This window comes from Polistes dominula, unplaced genomic scaffold (assembly GCF_049000335.1).
Source record: "Polistes dominula isolate Pdom_NZ unplaced genomic scaffold, Pdom_raw_medaka contig_18, whole genome shotgun sequence".
NCBI lineage: Eukaryota > Metazoa > Arthropoda > Insecta > Hymenoptera > Vespidae > Polistes > Polistes dominula.
In genome coordinates, this window is record NW_028301164.1 from 3195001 (window position 1) to 3213445 (window position 18445).

General features: G+C 22.6%; 3 protein-coding genes across 5 annotated transcripts in view; 1 reads left to right on the top strand and 2 right to left on the bottom strand.

The window, feature by feature from the left end:
- LOC107070342 (putative G protein-coupled receptor CG31760) overlaps nt 1–3606 on the bottom strand; it is a 30453-nt gene extending 26847 nt beyond the window's left edge. For 2 of the 3 annotated variants that reach the window (XM_015328446.2, XM_015328444.2), the window contains exon 1: nt 2940–3606. The gene's annotated coding sequence lies outside the window, so the exon portion shown is untranslated. The remainder of the gene's footprint in view (nt 1–2939) is intronic. The other variant, XM_015328445.2, reaches the window with a different exon arrangement.
- Nucleotides 3607–4542: 936 nt separating this feature from the next.
- LOC107070341 (PDZ and LIM domain protein 2) lies at nt 4543–12106 on the top strand. Its single transcript, XM_089178952.1, has 3 exons — nt 4543–4951; nt 5117–5259; nt 6028–12106. Exons 2-3 carry the CDS (start codon nt 5155–5157, stop codon nt 6199–6201), a joined length of 279 nt encoding a protein of 92 aa, XP_089035078.1. The 5' UTR covers nt 4543–4951; nt 5117–5154; the 3' UTR covers nt 6202–12106.
- The window catches only part of LOC107070339 (dual 3',5'-cyclic-AMP and -GMP phosphodiesterase 11), a gene marked incomplete at its 5' end in the record, with an annotated part of 89615 nt that continues 82001 nt past the window's right edge, over nt 10832–18445 (bottom strand). Inside the window, 7 exons of the mRNA XM_015328441.2 lie at nt 10832–13449; nt 13919–14002; nt 14127–14532; nt 15066–15175; nt 15341–15595; nt 16639–16738; nt 16870–17105. Of these exons, the coding sequence (XP_015183927.2) occupies nt 13270–13449; nt 13919–14002; nt 14127–14532; nt 15066–15175; nt 15341–15595; nt 16639–16738; nt 16870–17105 (1371 nt within the window). The remainder of the gene's footprint in view (nt 13450–13918; nt 14003–14126; nt 14533–15065; nt 15176–15340; nt 15596–16638; nt 16739–16869; nt 17106–18445) is intronic.

The window sequence follows — 18445 nt, forward strand, 5'->3', positions numbered from 1 at the left end:
CTTTTTATTTGTCATTATCTATTACGTTTCCAATCGATCGTATAAATTATTATTTATCGATGAAACAAAAAAAAAGAGGGGGATGTACGATTAAATCGTAGTTTATAAAAATTGAATAACTATTGCGTAGAACGAGATGTTTACGATGATTAAGACAAGTTTTTTCTTTCTTTTTGTTTTTGGTTTTTGTCTTTTGTTTTGTTCGTTTCTTTATTGGCTTTTACTTTGTCTTCTTTCTTTTTTTATTTTTTTATTATCATTATTATTATTCAACTTTAATTACGATAGAGAAAAATAGGGCGTAGTTTAATATAGATAGAAGTGTAATAAGAAGTAAAATTTATAGTTTTTCATAACAAGCATGGTTCATAACTAATAACGTGTAACTTTTTACTTTGCTTATTTTATGCTATTTAATTATTAACTTGATATATATGTGTATGTGTGTATATAAACGTGCACGTTTGTTCATCAAAACATCGGAATACATATTTCCCTATAACCCATATAATCGTTTGACCTATTTCACACGAAGTTTCTTTATTTTCCTTTTACACCTTTTTATTCTGCTTTTTTTTTCTTTTTCTTTTTTTCTTTTTTTTTTTTTTATACACGATTAAAAGTTGAAATACAACGTGAAAGAAAGTTGTCGGTATTAAGTGTGTTAGTGCACACGGTGATAATCGGTCCACGTTCAATACGTGGCCTAGGGCAACGGTCACCAAACTTTTTGACCTCACAGACCAGTAATAGGATTTTTTAAGTGTTAAATTTATTTATAAACAAAATTGTTATCTAAGAACACATAAAATGTATCTTATTAATCCCTTAAATACTGAATTATTGTATTTGAAAATTTTTATGAATATATAAATGATTTAATTTGTTAATATATGGATTAATATGTTAAAGTAATACATTTTATTTGGAATATATTTATATATTAATGATATAAATATATTTTTGCAACAACATTTCAGTATATATATATATATAGTAGTTATATTATTATATTATTATATTAATATACTATAATATTGTATTAGTAGGTATTATGTATACTATATACTATATACTATATACTATATATATATAGTAGTTATTATATTAGTAGGTAATATGTATATATATTATACTACTATTAAAGTATATTATAACTATATATTATATATATAATAATATAACTAATATATATAGTAAGTTATACAATAATATAACTACTAATAGTAGTAATATATATAATAAAAATATTTATATATTTTATATATTTTATGTATGTATATAAGCTTCTTAAATTCAGATCTGTCTCGAGACAGACACGACCACCACAACTTCGCTCAAATAAGCAGATGACGAGTCTCATTCGTCAAATTTACCCAAAAAGTTAATCATTATGTTTAATCTATTAACAAAAGCAAAATAAAAAAGATCTGAAATAATGAGAAAAATAATTATTCGTTCCAATTTTTTTTTTTATCGTGTCTCAAAATAAACAAATCAAATTATTTAATTTAATGAATATTTGGTTGACAATTGAGTAATTGAGGATTTTTCAAGGAAAATTATTGGTGAAATTCGCAAATTACTTAGTTGTCAACCGTAATATCTTAGGATCTAGAATAATTAAATGTTAAATATCATTGATTTATGCAAAAATCCGTCTTATCGTTTATTCGAACATACATACTTCCAATTTCACGCATACCATTTATTAAAAAAAAAAAAGGAGGGTAAATAAACTTGGTCATTATTTACCGTTGACATTACCATTCGTCGAAATGAACTACGAAATTGATTTATAGTTCGTTAGAAAACAATCGTTATCTGCGTGTGTTTGTATACTATGTATGTATGTTGTGTGTGTGTGTGTGTGTGTGTGTGTGTGTGTATGTACGATTAAAACGTCATCAAACGATATTCGTTAGAAACAAAAAAATAAAAAAATAAAAAACAAAATCATGTTACAAAATCACACGTGGAAAAGTAATTTTTGTCGATAAACAAAAATACTCGTAGATTTAGAAGACAATCATTTTATCGATTTGTTCGTGAAACAATTTTTAATTGACTGTAAAAATAAGCTTTGTTGTTTTAATAATTAATTCTATCAACCAATTAAAAAGATTTAAGATAGAAGAGAAAAATGGATTATTGGTACGTTCATAAATATTTATAATTATAATAAACAAATATTTAATATATAATTATACATAATTATATATATAATTTAAATATATAATGTAATATATAAAATTAAATAAATAAATATTTAAATTATACAATATATATATATATAATTTAATATATAAAAGTATGTATATATATACAAGTATATAGAATTATATACGAATATGTTTGTGTGTAAACGTAATAATAAATTTCTGTAAAATTCTAAATAATAAATCGATGATACATCTTGGGTTAAGATAACATTTAATATATGATAAATAAGAATAAGATGTGGAAAAAGATGAAAAATGAAAATAAGGAAAATGAAAAATCTATATATCGACACTTATAACTGTTGCATATTTATTTCTAACCGATTTATTTTTAAAACGTTACTTATATCATCCCACAAGGGCCACCTGCTAGCTAGTTGCTTATAAAAGCATAACACCACTTTGCACACTATATATTATACCCGTTTAAAGATGAATTTAGTTCACTTGTAAGGCTTAAAAACGAGCTAGTAAGTCAATAAAAAAAAAAATAAAATAAAAAAATAAAAAAACTCATTAAGATGAAAATGTTACTCGAGTATTATGAAAGTTGTGAACACAAGGAGATAGAAATAAATAAAAAGAAAATAAAAGTAAAAAATTGACAATTATAACGTGTAAAAAGATAAAATGTTTTTCCTATGAAACAAATAATAATAATAATAATAATAATAATAATAATAATAATAATAATATTAATAATAATAATAAGCTTACATATAAGTTGGAATGATGCCATTTGTTGGAGCCTAAAAGCTCGTTCCCTCTTTAACTCGGTATAGCACAAAAAGTATAATGCACAACAGGTAAAAATGCCTTTTTTTATTTTTTAACATATACGATAAAGTTCCAAATGGTATATCAATGAAACTATTAAAAACTATCGTTGTGGTAGATTATATTGCTGATAATGGATCCATTTTTTTCTTCGATCGTTGAATAAAACTCCACACGCGAACTTGATAAATTGAAATTAAAAAGAAAAGAAAAAAAGAAAAGGAAAACAAATAGGTTTGTTTTTTTTTTTTTTCGTATAAAAAATGTCGTATGAAACGTTGACGAACAAGATCGAATGTAAAATGAGGATAAAACTATAGAGGAGGAAATAAAAAAAATAAAAAAAAAAAAATATAAATAAGAAAATTAATGAAACAAAATCAGTGTAAATAATACTCGAACGATTTGAGGTACAAAAAAAATGTTTAAATAAGAGAGTTTCATTGGAGTAGGGAAAATTTATATATTCTCAATCTTTAAAAAAGGGATTGGAATTTGCGAAAATACGAATGGGACGTAAAAAAAAGGGAAAGAAACAAAAAATAGAGTAAATCTACGAGATACGTTTATAAGTAGAACTGCAACGAACGAAGACTCGTTCTTGACTGCTTGTAAAATCCACTCAGCTGTGTATAATATGTGTATGTGTGTGTGTGTGTGTGTGTTGCTGGGATCGGGGCGTGCGCCCTCGCGTGCGCCCTCGCGAAAACCCTCCGAGGGATGAAACTTTGCCTCTGCTCTTGGAAATCTACGGGGAACTGCTTACTCAGTATCCTATATCTTTCTCTCTTTCTTTCTTTCTTTCTTTATTTCTCTTTTTTTTATCCTTTCTGACCAACGCGATTATTTCTTTTCCAACTATTACCTTCAAATATTTTCTATGTTTACATTTTACAAGTATGATTCGTGTTACAGTTATTTTGTGTTTTTTTTTGTTTTTTTTTCTACGAAATTTTCTTCAGTTATTTCTTTATAACAGAAATATTTTGTTTAAAAGAAAGAAAAAAAAAAATATATATATATATATAACAAAGCTCGAAATTATATTATATAAAATTATATTATGTAAAATTACATTATAATAATATAATTTTACATAATATTATTTTTATTAATATAATTTAATATAATTTAAAATTATATTATTATAATTTTACATAATATTATTTTTATTAATATAATTTAATATAATTTAAAATTATATTATTATAATTTTATATAATATAATTAATTAAAAATTGAATTAAAACAAATCGATTAACTATAAATTAATTTACGACGGACTATCAATGAGAATTAAGGCACATGAAAAAAAAAATAATTCTTTAATCCTTCCTTTGTTGTTATAAATCCTTTGAAACGTTTTTCGAGTATAAAATTCGATGGAATAGTAATTTTTTGAAATTTCAAATAAAAGTATATTAGTTATGTTCTATTGTATTTACTAAAGCTTTTAGTTAATAAATCAAATCGTATTATTTCTATGAAATAATTTTAACGAATTTATTACGTATAATAATAATAATAATAATAATAATAATAATAATAATAATAATAATAATAATAATAATAATTAATAATAATAGGATGAGCAATAGCTATAAGCTTGAGATAAGTTCAAGAACAAAATTGTTGGCACTGTTTGTCAACGTTTAGGATTAGCCAACATTTAACATGACTTTATCTAACATATGTGACAGAAAGAGAAAGAGAGAGAGAGAGAGAGAGAGAGAGAGAGAGAAAGAAAATAAATCGTCATGATTGGCATTTATTTACGTATTGACAATGATTACTATCGTCAGATCTCATGAAATCGTCGTGGTACATACACGTCAATTAATCGAACCAATAAATCATTTTTCGATCATCTTCAAAGTGATTGAACATTTTGAAAAATTTTCAATTCGTGTTGTGTAATTTTTGTTTTTTACTTTCTTTCTTTTTTTCTATCAGTGAGTATTATAAAAAAAATTTTCAAACAAATCTTCTCATCCAATTGAACAAATATTTGTTCTTTCTTATTTTCTTTTTTCTCATTTATGTTTCATAGAAAATGATTTTATTTATAATTATTGTCATTGCCAGTGTTACCTTGAAAATCATATATTTCATTTCAGAATATATTATTGAATTTCAATTACAATTGATTATCATCATGGAAGAATTGAAATTTCATTTGAAGAAAAATGATACTTATGAACCTTGGGGTTTTGGTATAGTTGGTGGTGCAGATTTTAGTTTTCCCGTAAAAATTGTTAAGGTATGATTATTTATGCAAAAGTGTTGGATAAATATTTTTTTTTTTATTATTTATTTCACAGTATCGATTCTTACATGAATGATCATTTTAATGGATTATTATTATTATTTATTTTATATTTAATATTGATGATATTATTTTCATTTTTTTCTTTTTTTAATTATTAAATTATTATTATTTCATTTTTTTATATTTCATTATTATTTCATATCTAAATTATATATATATATATATATTTTCTTCTTTCTAATTATTAAATTATATTCGTTTTTTTTTTTGTATCAATTTTTCTTATAATATTCACTATGTTCAATTAATATAATATTTAAATAATTAAATTATCGTTTAAATCGTGACGGAGAAAAACAAAATAAAAAAGAAATTGAAAATCATTTGTTTACAATAGTAAAAACGTGCCCATAATTATGAAAGTGATCTAAGTCGAAATTAAAAAAAAAAAAAAGGATGAGTTTATTAATTATTAAGCATCACATTATTTTAAACTAAATAAATGCAATATAATTTTCACGATATTGTCAAAAATGAATCGTCAGATAATATTTGTTTTTTCAATATTACATAGAATTCATATAATGTACAAATAGAAATCTTGAAATATCTTGAAACAAGAGATACATGATTAAGACCATTTTCATAATTATGAGCACAAATGTCATTTATTTTTCTATAATGTTATATTGTTTTATTATATATATTTTTCTTGTTTTTTATTTTTTTTTGTTTTTTTTTTCCCCCAAAAAAATAAAGCTTAAGATCAATGGTGAAGCCGCAAAATGTGGATTACGAGCTAATGATGTGATTACCAAAGTTAATGAAGAATCAATAAATGACTTGAAATCTAAAGAAGTTACTAACAAAATATTGGATTCTGGTAATGTTTTAGAATTAACTGTTCGAAGATTTCCTGAATTAAAATTTTAAAATTCTTTTCTATGTTATACACTTGTTCGTATCCATATTTATATATATTTATCTATATTTAAATACTTGTAATTAGAATTTAACTTATATTAATATTTTTATCATAAGTTATAATAATAATAATAATAATTATAATAATAATAATAATAATAATAATAATAATAATAATAATAATAATAATAATAATATATAGAATATAAGCGTATCTTTCAAATCAAATTCGAATTCGTCTAAATATATATTGTTATTAAAATGTTAGATAAAAGGATTTCTAAATGAAATACTATTTTTCTAATTAATGTAAATGTTAATCAATTAAACTATGATCACATTCATTGTACATTGATATAATCATATAATAATATTTAAGACAATTGTTTAACATTAAATCGTTTAATAGTTTGTCACACGAAATGTTTCGTCAAATTTTCATTAAATGAATAATAAATTTTAATTATAATATTATAATAAATCAACAATTATGTACGTGTTAGTTTTTAAGAAAATTTTCAAATGTTACAAGAACAATAAGAAGAAATTAACTTTGGAAATTTAATTCGACACAGTTGTTGTAAATGCGTGAGTGTTGTATACGAACACACTTCGATTTGAAATTTGAAATTTGAAATAAAAAATAAATAAAAATAATTATACGAAAAAAAAAAAATAACAATAACGTATACACGAATGAAGATATATTTACACGGTCGTCGTAGAAAATGACGTGAATTTATAAAAAAAAAAAAAAATCAAAAATCAAAAATAATAATGTTAATGGCACATTGTTTAACTTGTTTGCTATAAATAAAATGTCAAAAAAAAAAAAAAAAAAATTGTTATTATGTTTCATCTCTATTTATATCGGTACGGTTAAAAGCAATTAACTTCTCTGACATATTTTATTATAAATATAATGTATAATAAGAATGAATGAAAAAGTTTGATGACGTTGATCTTTTTTAAAATGTTTTTGCTAACTGTGACGAAGAATAAAATGTTAATTTGATTTTTTTTTAGAAAAAAGAATAGGAAAAGAAAAAAACCGTACAATTATTTCTAATCAATTTTCAATTTTTTTTTTTTAAATAAATTTAAAAAAAAGAAAATGAAAGAAAAAGAAGTAAAGAAAAATTGATAAACAGGTGATAATAAATAATTGCAAATAGAAATCATTTATTCAAATGAAACAACGTCATTAAATCACTTTCTGATTAATTGTAATATATATATATATATATGCGTGAGTATGCGTGTGTGTGTGTGTGTGTATGTTTAAAACAAAACATGATTGAAAGATAAAATATTAGAAATAACCAGAAAAGTTGGTAAATTTATTGTGTCAAAAGTTTACTTAAAACTTGCATAATTTTAATTGTTTTTGTAAAATTTATATTGAAAATATTAATTTTAAAACGTATAAACTTTTAATTCATCTTAACAAATTAATTAAATTTGCCTAATGAAAGAAGTGTTTTTTGTAAAATTTATATTAGAAATATTAATTGTTAAATGTAGGAACTTTTGGTTCATCTTAACAAAATAATTTAATAATTAATTAAAATTGTATAATGAATCAATTGATTTTTTTTTAGATTTATTTTAGAAATATTAATCCTAAAACGTAGGAGCTTCTAATTGACCTTAATAAAATGATAATTTAATGATTAATTAAATTTGCATAATGAATCGATTGTTTTTTTTTTCTAAAATTTATATTAAAAATATTAATTTTAAGACGTAGGAACTTCTAATTGACCCTAATAAAATGATAATTTAATAATTAATCAAATTTGCATAATGAAAGGTGTGTTTTTTCCAAAATTTATATTAGAAATATTAATTGTTAAATGTAGGAACTTTTGGTTCATCTTAACAAAATAATTTAATAATTAATTAAAATTGTATAATGAATCAATTGATTTTATAAAACGTAGGAACTTCTAATTGACCTTAATAAGATGATAATTTAATGATTAATCAAATTTGCATAATGAATCGATTGTTTTTTTTTTCTAAAATTTATATTAGAAATATTAATTTTAAGACGTAGGAACTTCTAATTGACCCTAATAAAATGATAATTTAATAATTAATCGAATTTACATAATGAAGTGATGGTTTTTTCCAAAATTTATATTAAAAATATTCATTTTAAAACGTAAGAACTTCTAATTCACATTAATAAGATGAAGATGATTGATAATAAATAAATAATAAGATGATCGTTCATTGAGATGTTATTTGAATGTCATTTGGCAACGTTAATCAAGGTTCCCTATCGAATGAGCTTGAAACATTCTTCTTTCGAACCAATGTGTCGTTCGATTGACCTACATCACGACACAAACACACATAATTTGTCAACTATCGATCGTAACACGAAGGGATCGTCGTATATGCATTGTACCTGACAACTACAACTACAACTACAACTATAAACGAGTAACGACAACGTGCTTTTCACTTTTGTGTGACCACTCTTTTTCTCTTTCATCCCATCTCATCTCATTTCATCTCAACTCAACTCATCCCATCACATCTCATTTCATTTTATCTCATCCCATCAAAACCCAACAACCCATTTTGTCACTTTTGCTCAAAATACCTCTCAGACTAGGCGAGAAAATCTTTTTTTTTTTCTTTTTCTTAAGATCTAATTAGTTGATCCACTTGAAACCACAAGAAGCAAACGTTTAAGTGCATCATCTAATCTTCAAGTTACTACTATCTACTATTTCTCAAAAGAAAATCATCTATCTTGAAAGGAATCAAAGTTACGAGATGATAAAAGGAAAATATAAAAGGAATGGTTTTCATTGTATCGATGGTTAAGGGCTGCGAGAGGGGGTACATCTTTTACCATCATTTTAAAAGCTCAAATCTTATCAGATTTTTTTCCTGTTTTCTTTTTTTCTTTTTTTATCTTCTTTTACTTATAAGATAAATCATATTATAGGAAAAAGAAGAACACAATCCTTTCATTTATTTTATTCGAAACTCACTAAAATAATCTGAAAAATTATTATAATCTTTTAATATCTTTTTGTGTATCTTTAAACATACAAAGTGCAATTGCAATTGTATTATCGATCACTGTCGTAATTTAAAGGATCATTGAGATTTAAAGGATGTAAGGTTAGAAATAAAATCGATAGGACAATTATTTTATTTCTTTTTTGTTTCTTTTTTTTTCTTTTTTTTTTCTTTACGTTTATCGCATATAACTTAATTTTTCTTTTTAATATATTAGATATCGTTCATATAATATATGACTTTCGTGCTACTGTAAATCGTAAACGATCATCTACATACGTGTATACATATATATACATATACATAAAATATATAAACTGTATCATCTCACTTCGTATTCGTAATTAATAATTTACAGAACATATTGTACAACGCAACATCCCATTATTCTTCTTACTTGTTTTTTTTTTTTTTTTCTATTCTTTCACACAACCCATCATCATCATCATCATCATCATCATCATCATCATCGTTATCATCATCATCATCATCTTTTTCTACATTTTATTCTTCATTCAAAATCACATCTTTCTCACATATTTCTCAATTATTTTTCTCGTCTCTTATCTTTCACCGTTTTGTTATTTTTTATTTTTGCTATCAAGTGAAACAGGGATTAAAGAGTTCCTTGATCGATTATAATAATAATAATAATAATAATTAAATTAAAAAAAAAAAAACAATAAGTTTTATCTTCGTAGATACAAAAGGAACAACACGTAGAAAAAAAAAAAGTGAGAATTAAAAATGAAATTACTATCGCACATTCACTAAACGCATCTTCCCTATTTCTAAATAATAATAATAATAATAATAATAATAATAATAATAATAATAATAATAATAATAATAATAATATGTATAAATCATATTTTTTTTATTTTTATATCGATCGTTAAAGTTTCGTCCTCGGTTTATAAAAAAAAGAAAAGTAAGAACAAATAATTGAAATTAAAAATTTAACAAACTTCTCAAATGAAAAGATTATTATTTTCTTGATTTTTTAATCTTATTTTATTTTAATATATATATATATATTTTTTTTTTCCATTGCAAGTACACGCGATTACCTTTTTTTTCAAAGCTTACTTCATCTAGGAGACAATTTTTGTAAGATAGATTTTTTTATAGTTTATTTAAAAATTTCAAGTTTTGCAATATTATTATTGGTCCTTATGATAAAATGTGATTAGTATGATCAATTTTTTGGTAATGTCTTCTTTCCATCCTTTTAAGTTTAATTGGAAAGTTGACAAAAATGTTTAACATTGTATTTGATGTCATCATAAATATGTCAATTGTTATATCGAACTATATATGTATGTGTAAATACAATACAGAGATAATTAATTAATTAAATACAATAATTTATCAGATCCTTAAATCCGATTATTTTTTTTTTTTTAGATTATTATTATTATAATTATTATAATTATTATTATTATTAATGTAATAATTAATATTATTATTATTATTATTATTATTATTATTATTATTATTTTTAATAATTTGGACACGATTAAGCTTATGAAAAAAAGTGATATGTGTTTGAATTTTTATATATATATATGATACACGCACACATTCAGTGCGTTCCTTTTTTTTTTTTATTTTTTTATTCTTTAATTTTAATTTATGTATTTATTGATTTAATTTATTTTGTTGTTTCTTTTTTTTCTATTTAATAGTTATTAATTTTCTGAATAATTTTCAATCGTCACAATAGCTTCTTAAATTTTTTATTATTAAAGTTAAGCGTTAAATGATTTGTTTTTTTTTTTGTATTTTTTTAGAAATTGTTGCCAAAGACAAGATTTAAAAAATAAAAACAAAAGAAACAACAAGATAAAAGCTGTATAATACATTTATATCTAACATCATTTTCAATCGTAGTTTTACATCAATGATATTATAACATTTAAAAAAAAAAAAATAAAAATGATTTGTGGTGTACAAGAATAAAAAAAGAAAACAATACAATTGTACATGAAAACAAGAAAATACTCGAGACTGTGACTTTTAAAAAATGGCAGCAACCATATTGGCTGAAAAGTGTTTAAATGAAAAAAAAAAAAAAAGAAGAAGAAATTCAATAAAATTGAGAAAAGCAAACGGATAAGAAAATAATAAAAAGTTAAGGACGATAAAAGAGAGACGATAAATTCTTAAATTCGGTATTATCGAAGGATTAAAAATGAATTCATTATTTAAACAAATATTAACGAGGAGAAACAATAAAGTATAGTGTTCTCGTAGTCGATTTGCGATCAACTTTTTTTTTTAACATCGTCTATGATTAACCAAAAAATCATTTTTAATATTTATATTAATGAAATATTTGTATAAATCAAAATAATCCAGGATTTTGGAAAATGCCATTAATTTTTTTTCCTTTTTTTTTTTTTTACAAAGCTTTTTGTTATTGTTTCTTTTTCTTTTTTTGTTTTTTTTTTGGTTTTACAATAAAATGTATAAGTAATTTTTATTAATTCTTTTTTTTTTCCTTAATCACATTGAAGAAAATAATGAAACAACGTAAATTGTACGTAAATTATTTTATAATGAAAAGAAACAATTTGAGCAAGTGAATTTTAGTTGAACATAGACGATTCATTAATGTGCACTTTGGTATACGAATACATATATATATAATATAATTAAAATTACACTCATCACATACATACATACATACATTTATACATACAACACATGCATAGAGGGGACACGCATAAAACGTACGATCAGCGTCATTATATGCACATACAGTTTTACATCCATTGATTTTTCTTTTTTTTTCTTTACAAGATATCGTAATACGCAAAATTTTTATTAATAAGCAAGACCAAAAGAAAAAAAAAAAGAAAAAAAACAATTAACGCCAGAGAAGACCAAAAAAAAAAAAAATAATAATAATAATAATAATTTAAAAAAAACGAATCAGATCAGTTGTACGTAAAATCTTATTTTCGTTTTTTCTTTTTAATTTGTTGTTTTATTTCAAAAATGATTTCTCTAATTTTATCGTAACCAACAAATTTTAGTTATAGTTTTGTCAAATTATTGTTTCCTTTTCTTTATCTTTTTCCTTTTGAATTTCTGTTTCTTTTTATTTTTGTTTTGTAAATGTATGTTATTTATTTATTTATTTATTTATTTATTTCTCGTATCATCCTCTCCATCCTCTCTCGAACATAGAAATATTGTCATTAGTATATATAGGTACGATATACGGGTCAGGTACAATAGTAGCATAACTCAGGATCGATCATTTGTCTTATTTCTTTTTGTTTTATCTTTCTTCCTTTTTTCTTTTTTTTTCCTTTTTTTTTCTCTTTTGTCGAAGAGAGAGAGGACGAAGATCGAACGTTCTCTTATTTTATTTGTTTATTTCATTCAATCATCATATTTAATTCAATTAATTAAATTAAAATTATAATTAATCAATTAATCAATATAGTATCGATCTTTATATATATATATATATTGTTGTTGTTGTTGTTGTAATTGTAATTTTGTTTTCATTACGTTTAGTTATATTCATTTGCAACGAATGATCCAAAACAAACGTCGATGATGTTTTTGTATATTTCTTTTTCTTTTTTTGTTGTTGTTGTTGTATTTGTGTGTTTACTCTCTTTTGTTTCTTATTTATAAAAAAAAATCATTTTTCTTTTTTTATTCGTCAAAGTAAATTGTAAATATAATATAATATAATAGGAATAAGATACTTTGACAAAATATGAAAATAATATAATAAGAATGTAAATATAATATTGCGAATGACGAATAGAAAAGAAAATTTCACCCTATAAACGCATATACATATATATAAATAAATATATATATATATTAGTTTAAAATGGAAATTTTCATTACGTTCGTCTCTCTTGTCAATTTGTATTAAATCGAAATACGTTTTATCATAAACGCTTTTTTACAATGAAGCTTTGCTTATTTTGTTTTTTTTTTTTTTTAGTCATAGGACACTGATAAATATATGTATATATGTATATATAATTATTGTTTTTTTAATGACTATTGGTCCGCCTGTTCGTTGATCTCTTCGTTATCATCGTCTGATGGTGTTGACGTCCTATCGTGATTCGTGCAATTTTCTGTCGAACATTTGGATTCTGCTATTTCTATCCAATGACGTTTGTTATTTCTCACACCTTCTACCAAAGGTTCCAATTTTTCCGATAGTATTGCAAATGCCTATAAATAATAACGTGTAATTAATTATTAAAAATTAATTTTAACATTTCTAAATCAGAAATGCAACTATGGGGGCATGGGGAGGGGGAGGGGGTTGTTTGAAAATTCATATATTCTTTTATTAAATAAATATATAAATATAATATAAAAATAATGATAAAAATAAATATATAAATGTAATATAAAATTATTTTCTAAAAAAAAAATATATTATATTTTATAATTTTTATTTTAAATATTACGATATAAAGAAAATGTTTATAATAATATTGACAGTGTATATATTTTGTAATATAAAATTTGTATCATTTTTAATATTTTTAGTTTGTATTTAAACCATAAATCTTGGAAATATTTAAATATAAAAAAGAAAAATGTCGAAAGAAAACTGAACACACACATTGAATGCTCCTAAAAAATTAGTTAATTTAAATGACAAAAAAAGATTGTTAAATTATTAAATTTATACCTCATAAATAGGAAGGCAAATCGAATCGATGAAACCAACTTGCATGATCGGCAATTGGTCCTCTTTTTCCCTATTCATAATATCCTGCAATAATATAAATAAAATAATATTATTTTGTATTTTTTTTTTGTTCACACACAATATTGTATAAAACTGAATAAAAAAAAATAAATAAATAAATAAATAAAATTCGATAATAAATACTTACGATAGGAGTAATATTTAAAGTTCGCCTTTCAATATCACCCTGTTCGAAAAATTCGCTGCTAACTAATTCGGCAACCCTTTTCTCAACTTCCCATGGTTTCGTAATGGCCGCCAAATCGCATACGGTCATCAACATACCACGTAAAAGTTCACGATGATCTCCGTATGCCCAATTATAACCGCCACCTTGTGCCAGACTGAAAAAGGCTCCCCTTTTTCGAAAATATACAGCAAGATCCGTCGATAGTATAGCTTCCTCGAGTACCTTTACCACTCGTGAATATTCTTCCGGTGATAGATTAGATAATATTTGATTACCCTGACTGCTTAGTATCATTAAACATTGATCGAAATGATGATGTTCCATGGTTGACGTTGAATAAAGTTGTGCCAATGGTGAGGAAGCCCTTTTAAAAATTAAAAATATACAATTATACGTCATTGATAAATTATTTTTTTAAATATATATAAATATGTATATTAAAAATTTCAAATTTATAATGTTTATGATTGTAATATTTTTATAAATTTAAAATTAATATTTTCATTTGAAAATATATTATATTATTTAAATTTTAAATTTATTTCAGAACAAATATATGTATGTTTTTTTTAAATTTATTATAATTTAATATATTATTATTTAATTTATATTACTATTTATAATTTAATATATTGTTATTTATTTTTATATAATTTAAATTTATTATATTTATTAATTATATTATATAATATAATATTATTATATATATATATATATTTAAAATTTATTATAATTAATATAAAATAAAATTGAACGTATTAAAATTTAATATATTATTGTTTATTTTATAATTTAAATTTATTAAAATAAAATATTATATGTATATGTCAAAATATATCTAATAGTATAATTAAATTAGATGAAATTAATTGTTAATAATAAATGACAAATACTTACTTGATTTGAAATGAATTGTTGGTACCACGATGATCAAGATCGTGACAAAGACAAGCAATTATCAATGCCAGACATTCGATTTCACCGAAAACCTTCCACCATTGTGTAGCCTATGTTTTAATTAAAAAAAAAAAAAAAATAGAAATAAATAAACTTTCATTATATCTCGATATATATATATACAATACATTAGAAAAAAAAAATTAAAATGATAAGATCTCTCTGATAAGATTTAATTAATGTAACGTAATCGATTAAAATTTAGATTGACTCACTGTTAATATTGCGAACATCATTTGTGCGACATTAAAGGCGTGTCGCCAATTGTGATAAGTTACGTTACGATAATTTTTTTTAACGCTTAGCAACCATCGACATAATACGTCGTAATCAATATGAAAACGTTCGACAAAGTCAAGATCAAGAAACATTCGTAAACATGCTGTCAGAGTTTCGTCATCCTCCATGTAAATGTCATCGAATTTGAAATCGTGCAATTGAAAATGCGCCGAGGATGGTACTCTTAATCCCTGCGGATAAAAAAAAAGAAAAAAGAAATATATTTAAAAGATAATTTAAAATGTGATTGATAATGTTTAAAAGTGATAGATTAAATTTTTATGTACGAATTAAGCCTACTTTTTTACATGACAAATCGATTTAACTAAATTTTCAGATTCTTTTTTTGTTTTTTGTTTTTTTTTTTTTGTTTATTCGAGTTTTATCATCCTTGATTTTATTTTACATCGACATAATATTAAATTTTTATATTTGTAATTATTTTTTATTTTGATATTTTTGGGTTTAATATTTTTTGTAAATCGATTTGACAAATTAATGGCTTGATTCATAAATTGAAATAATATTAGAGAAATTTATATATTTTTAACGTTATTATTCGTACGAATTATTATTATTTTTGTTGTTGTATTTTATGATATAATTATAAGTTTATATTATATAATAACTTATATTATAATACCTTAATAATATTATAACAACTCATATAATATATTATATTATTATAATATAGTATATATATTATATAATACATTTTTTAAATTAAATGTATTATAATAATTTATAACATTATAAGTTATTGTAATATGTATATATATATATATATATATATATAACTTTTATTATAATATATGTAACTTATATTATAATATTATAAGTAATTTTAATATATAAGTTATTATATAATATAAACTTTAATAACTTATTATTTTAATAATAATAAAACTTTTTAGTAATTTCTAAAATAGTAAAACAAGTATCAACAATTCCCTACTTATTTTCTTTTTTTAATATTTTGTATTTTACGATTCATGAGAAATTTTAATTAAATCGTTTCGAAAAGTAACTTAGTTCTTTATTAAGAAATATCTTTTTTAATTCGGAAATTACTTTTCAAATAACCTAGTTGAGATTATAAGAACAACGTAATACCATTAGCAAAGATAAACATCACTTTGAACTCTCATTTACTTTTCAATCCCTATAATGGTCTATTAAAGTAAATATTATACATATATATATGTATTTATAAGAAATTATAAAGAAAACTAACCCTCAGTCTTTGAGCATCCTCTAAAGAAGCCGATGCATGGTAACTCAATACTTCCAAGGTCACACTTTGTTTGGCCATAGCTACCACAGCTTTCTCGTACCTGTAAAAATAAAATTATAATTAACAACAACATATACATATATATATACACATGCACGTATACACATACAAAAATGAAATATAGAATATACGAATGAAATAATTTCAATAAATTTGATTTCACATACTGACATGTGCGTATTGTGTATGCCCATGCCGCAGAAAATGGCGAACGCCTCAACAAAGTTCTCGTCATTTTTCGTAAATTGTAGATCATCGAATTTGTTGATCAATTGTATAACACCAATTATTTGCCCAGATGAATTTTTGATGGGCATGCAGAGAATGGTACGATGTCGAAAACCCGTACCTTCGTCCACCGATGGATCAAATCTTGGATCTTCGTATGCATTTGGTATACTGACAGTCTAAAATGAATATATCAAATAATTTATAAATAATAATAAATAATAAATTACAAATTATTCAACTCATTCGAGACTAAGAATTTTTTCAAACATGGTTTCCAGGTTCCCAGGAACCATTTCTTTTTTTTTTCTTTTTTATTATATTATTAATTTTATAATACCAAATTTTGTTTTTCAATAGTTTAAAGATACTTCACTGTTTTTATACTTTTTATTTATACAATTTATTTATACCAAAAAATTATTTAAACTATTATTAGTAATACCAAAAAAAAAAAAGAAAAAAAATTTATTTCAACGAATACTTTACAAAAAATAATTGATAATACACAAGGGGTGTAATTAGTCTCGAATGGTTCACAAATTTATTTTTAATTAAATCTAACGAGAATTTTTTATCAGATCTTGAAACATTGATTTTGTTTTTTTGTTTTTTTTTTTTTTTTTATTTATTCTTGTAAACTTTAAACTTTGTAGAGGGATTATTTTTTAGATATATATATACATTGTGCAAATAGTAAGAAAGATGCAATGTTTAAATGTTTCGAAGAAAATGAAAGGGAAAAAAGTTTTAACGTGAATTTTCTTATATAACAATTCGTTTCCCATTAAATGGAAAAATACAATTTTTATAGTTTAGTATTAACAATGATATTAGTTGACGTACCAATATGCAAATAACGAAATATCCAATAATATTTCCTCAGTATTCCATTTCATTCAAATTTATTCTAATATCGTTGTATTACCTACTTCCTTGTCTAACTATTTCATGTTAGATAGAAAAAATACATTTTTTACAGTTTTATTATTAATATTAGTTGACATTAGAAATATGAAAGTTCAAAATATTAACATGCAAATAACAAAATCTCACTAATGTGTTTTTTTCCCTCCCATTGAGGTATTCCATTTCGTTCAAATTTATTTTAATATTTCGTCCTATTTTTTATCTACATCTTTGTCCTAATCATTTCGCGTTAAATAAGAAAATACATTTTTTACAGTTTTATTATTAATATTAGTTGACATTAAAAATATGAAAGTTCAAAATATCAACATGCAAATAACAAAATCTCACTAATGTGTTTTTTTTTTTTTCCCCCATTGAGGTATTCCATTTCGTTCAAATTTATTTTAATATCTCGTCGTATTTTTACCTACATGGAAAAAATACATTTTGTTATAGTTTATTATTATTAATGATATTATTAATTGGAATATACGAATATGCAAATAACACAATCCCACTAATATTCTACTAAATTTGTTTTCTTTTTTTTCATTCATATTTTTATTTCGTTGAAATTTATTGTCACCAAGGTGTTTGTCTAGTCAAT

Bases quoted from the DNA above. Each gene is read 5' to 3' on its own strand.
- LOC107070341 (XM_089178952.1), top strand. From the start codon at position 5,155: ATGGAAGAATTGAAATTTCATTTGAAGAAAAATGATACTTATGAACCT. The intron at 5,260-6,027 runs GTATGATTATTT...AAAAAAATAAAG, and splicing joins TTCCCGTAAAAATTGTTAAG to CTTAAGATCAATGGTGAAGC.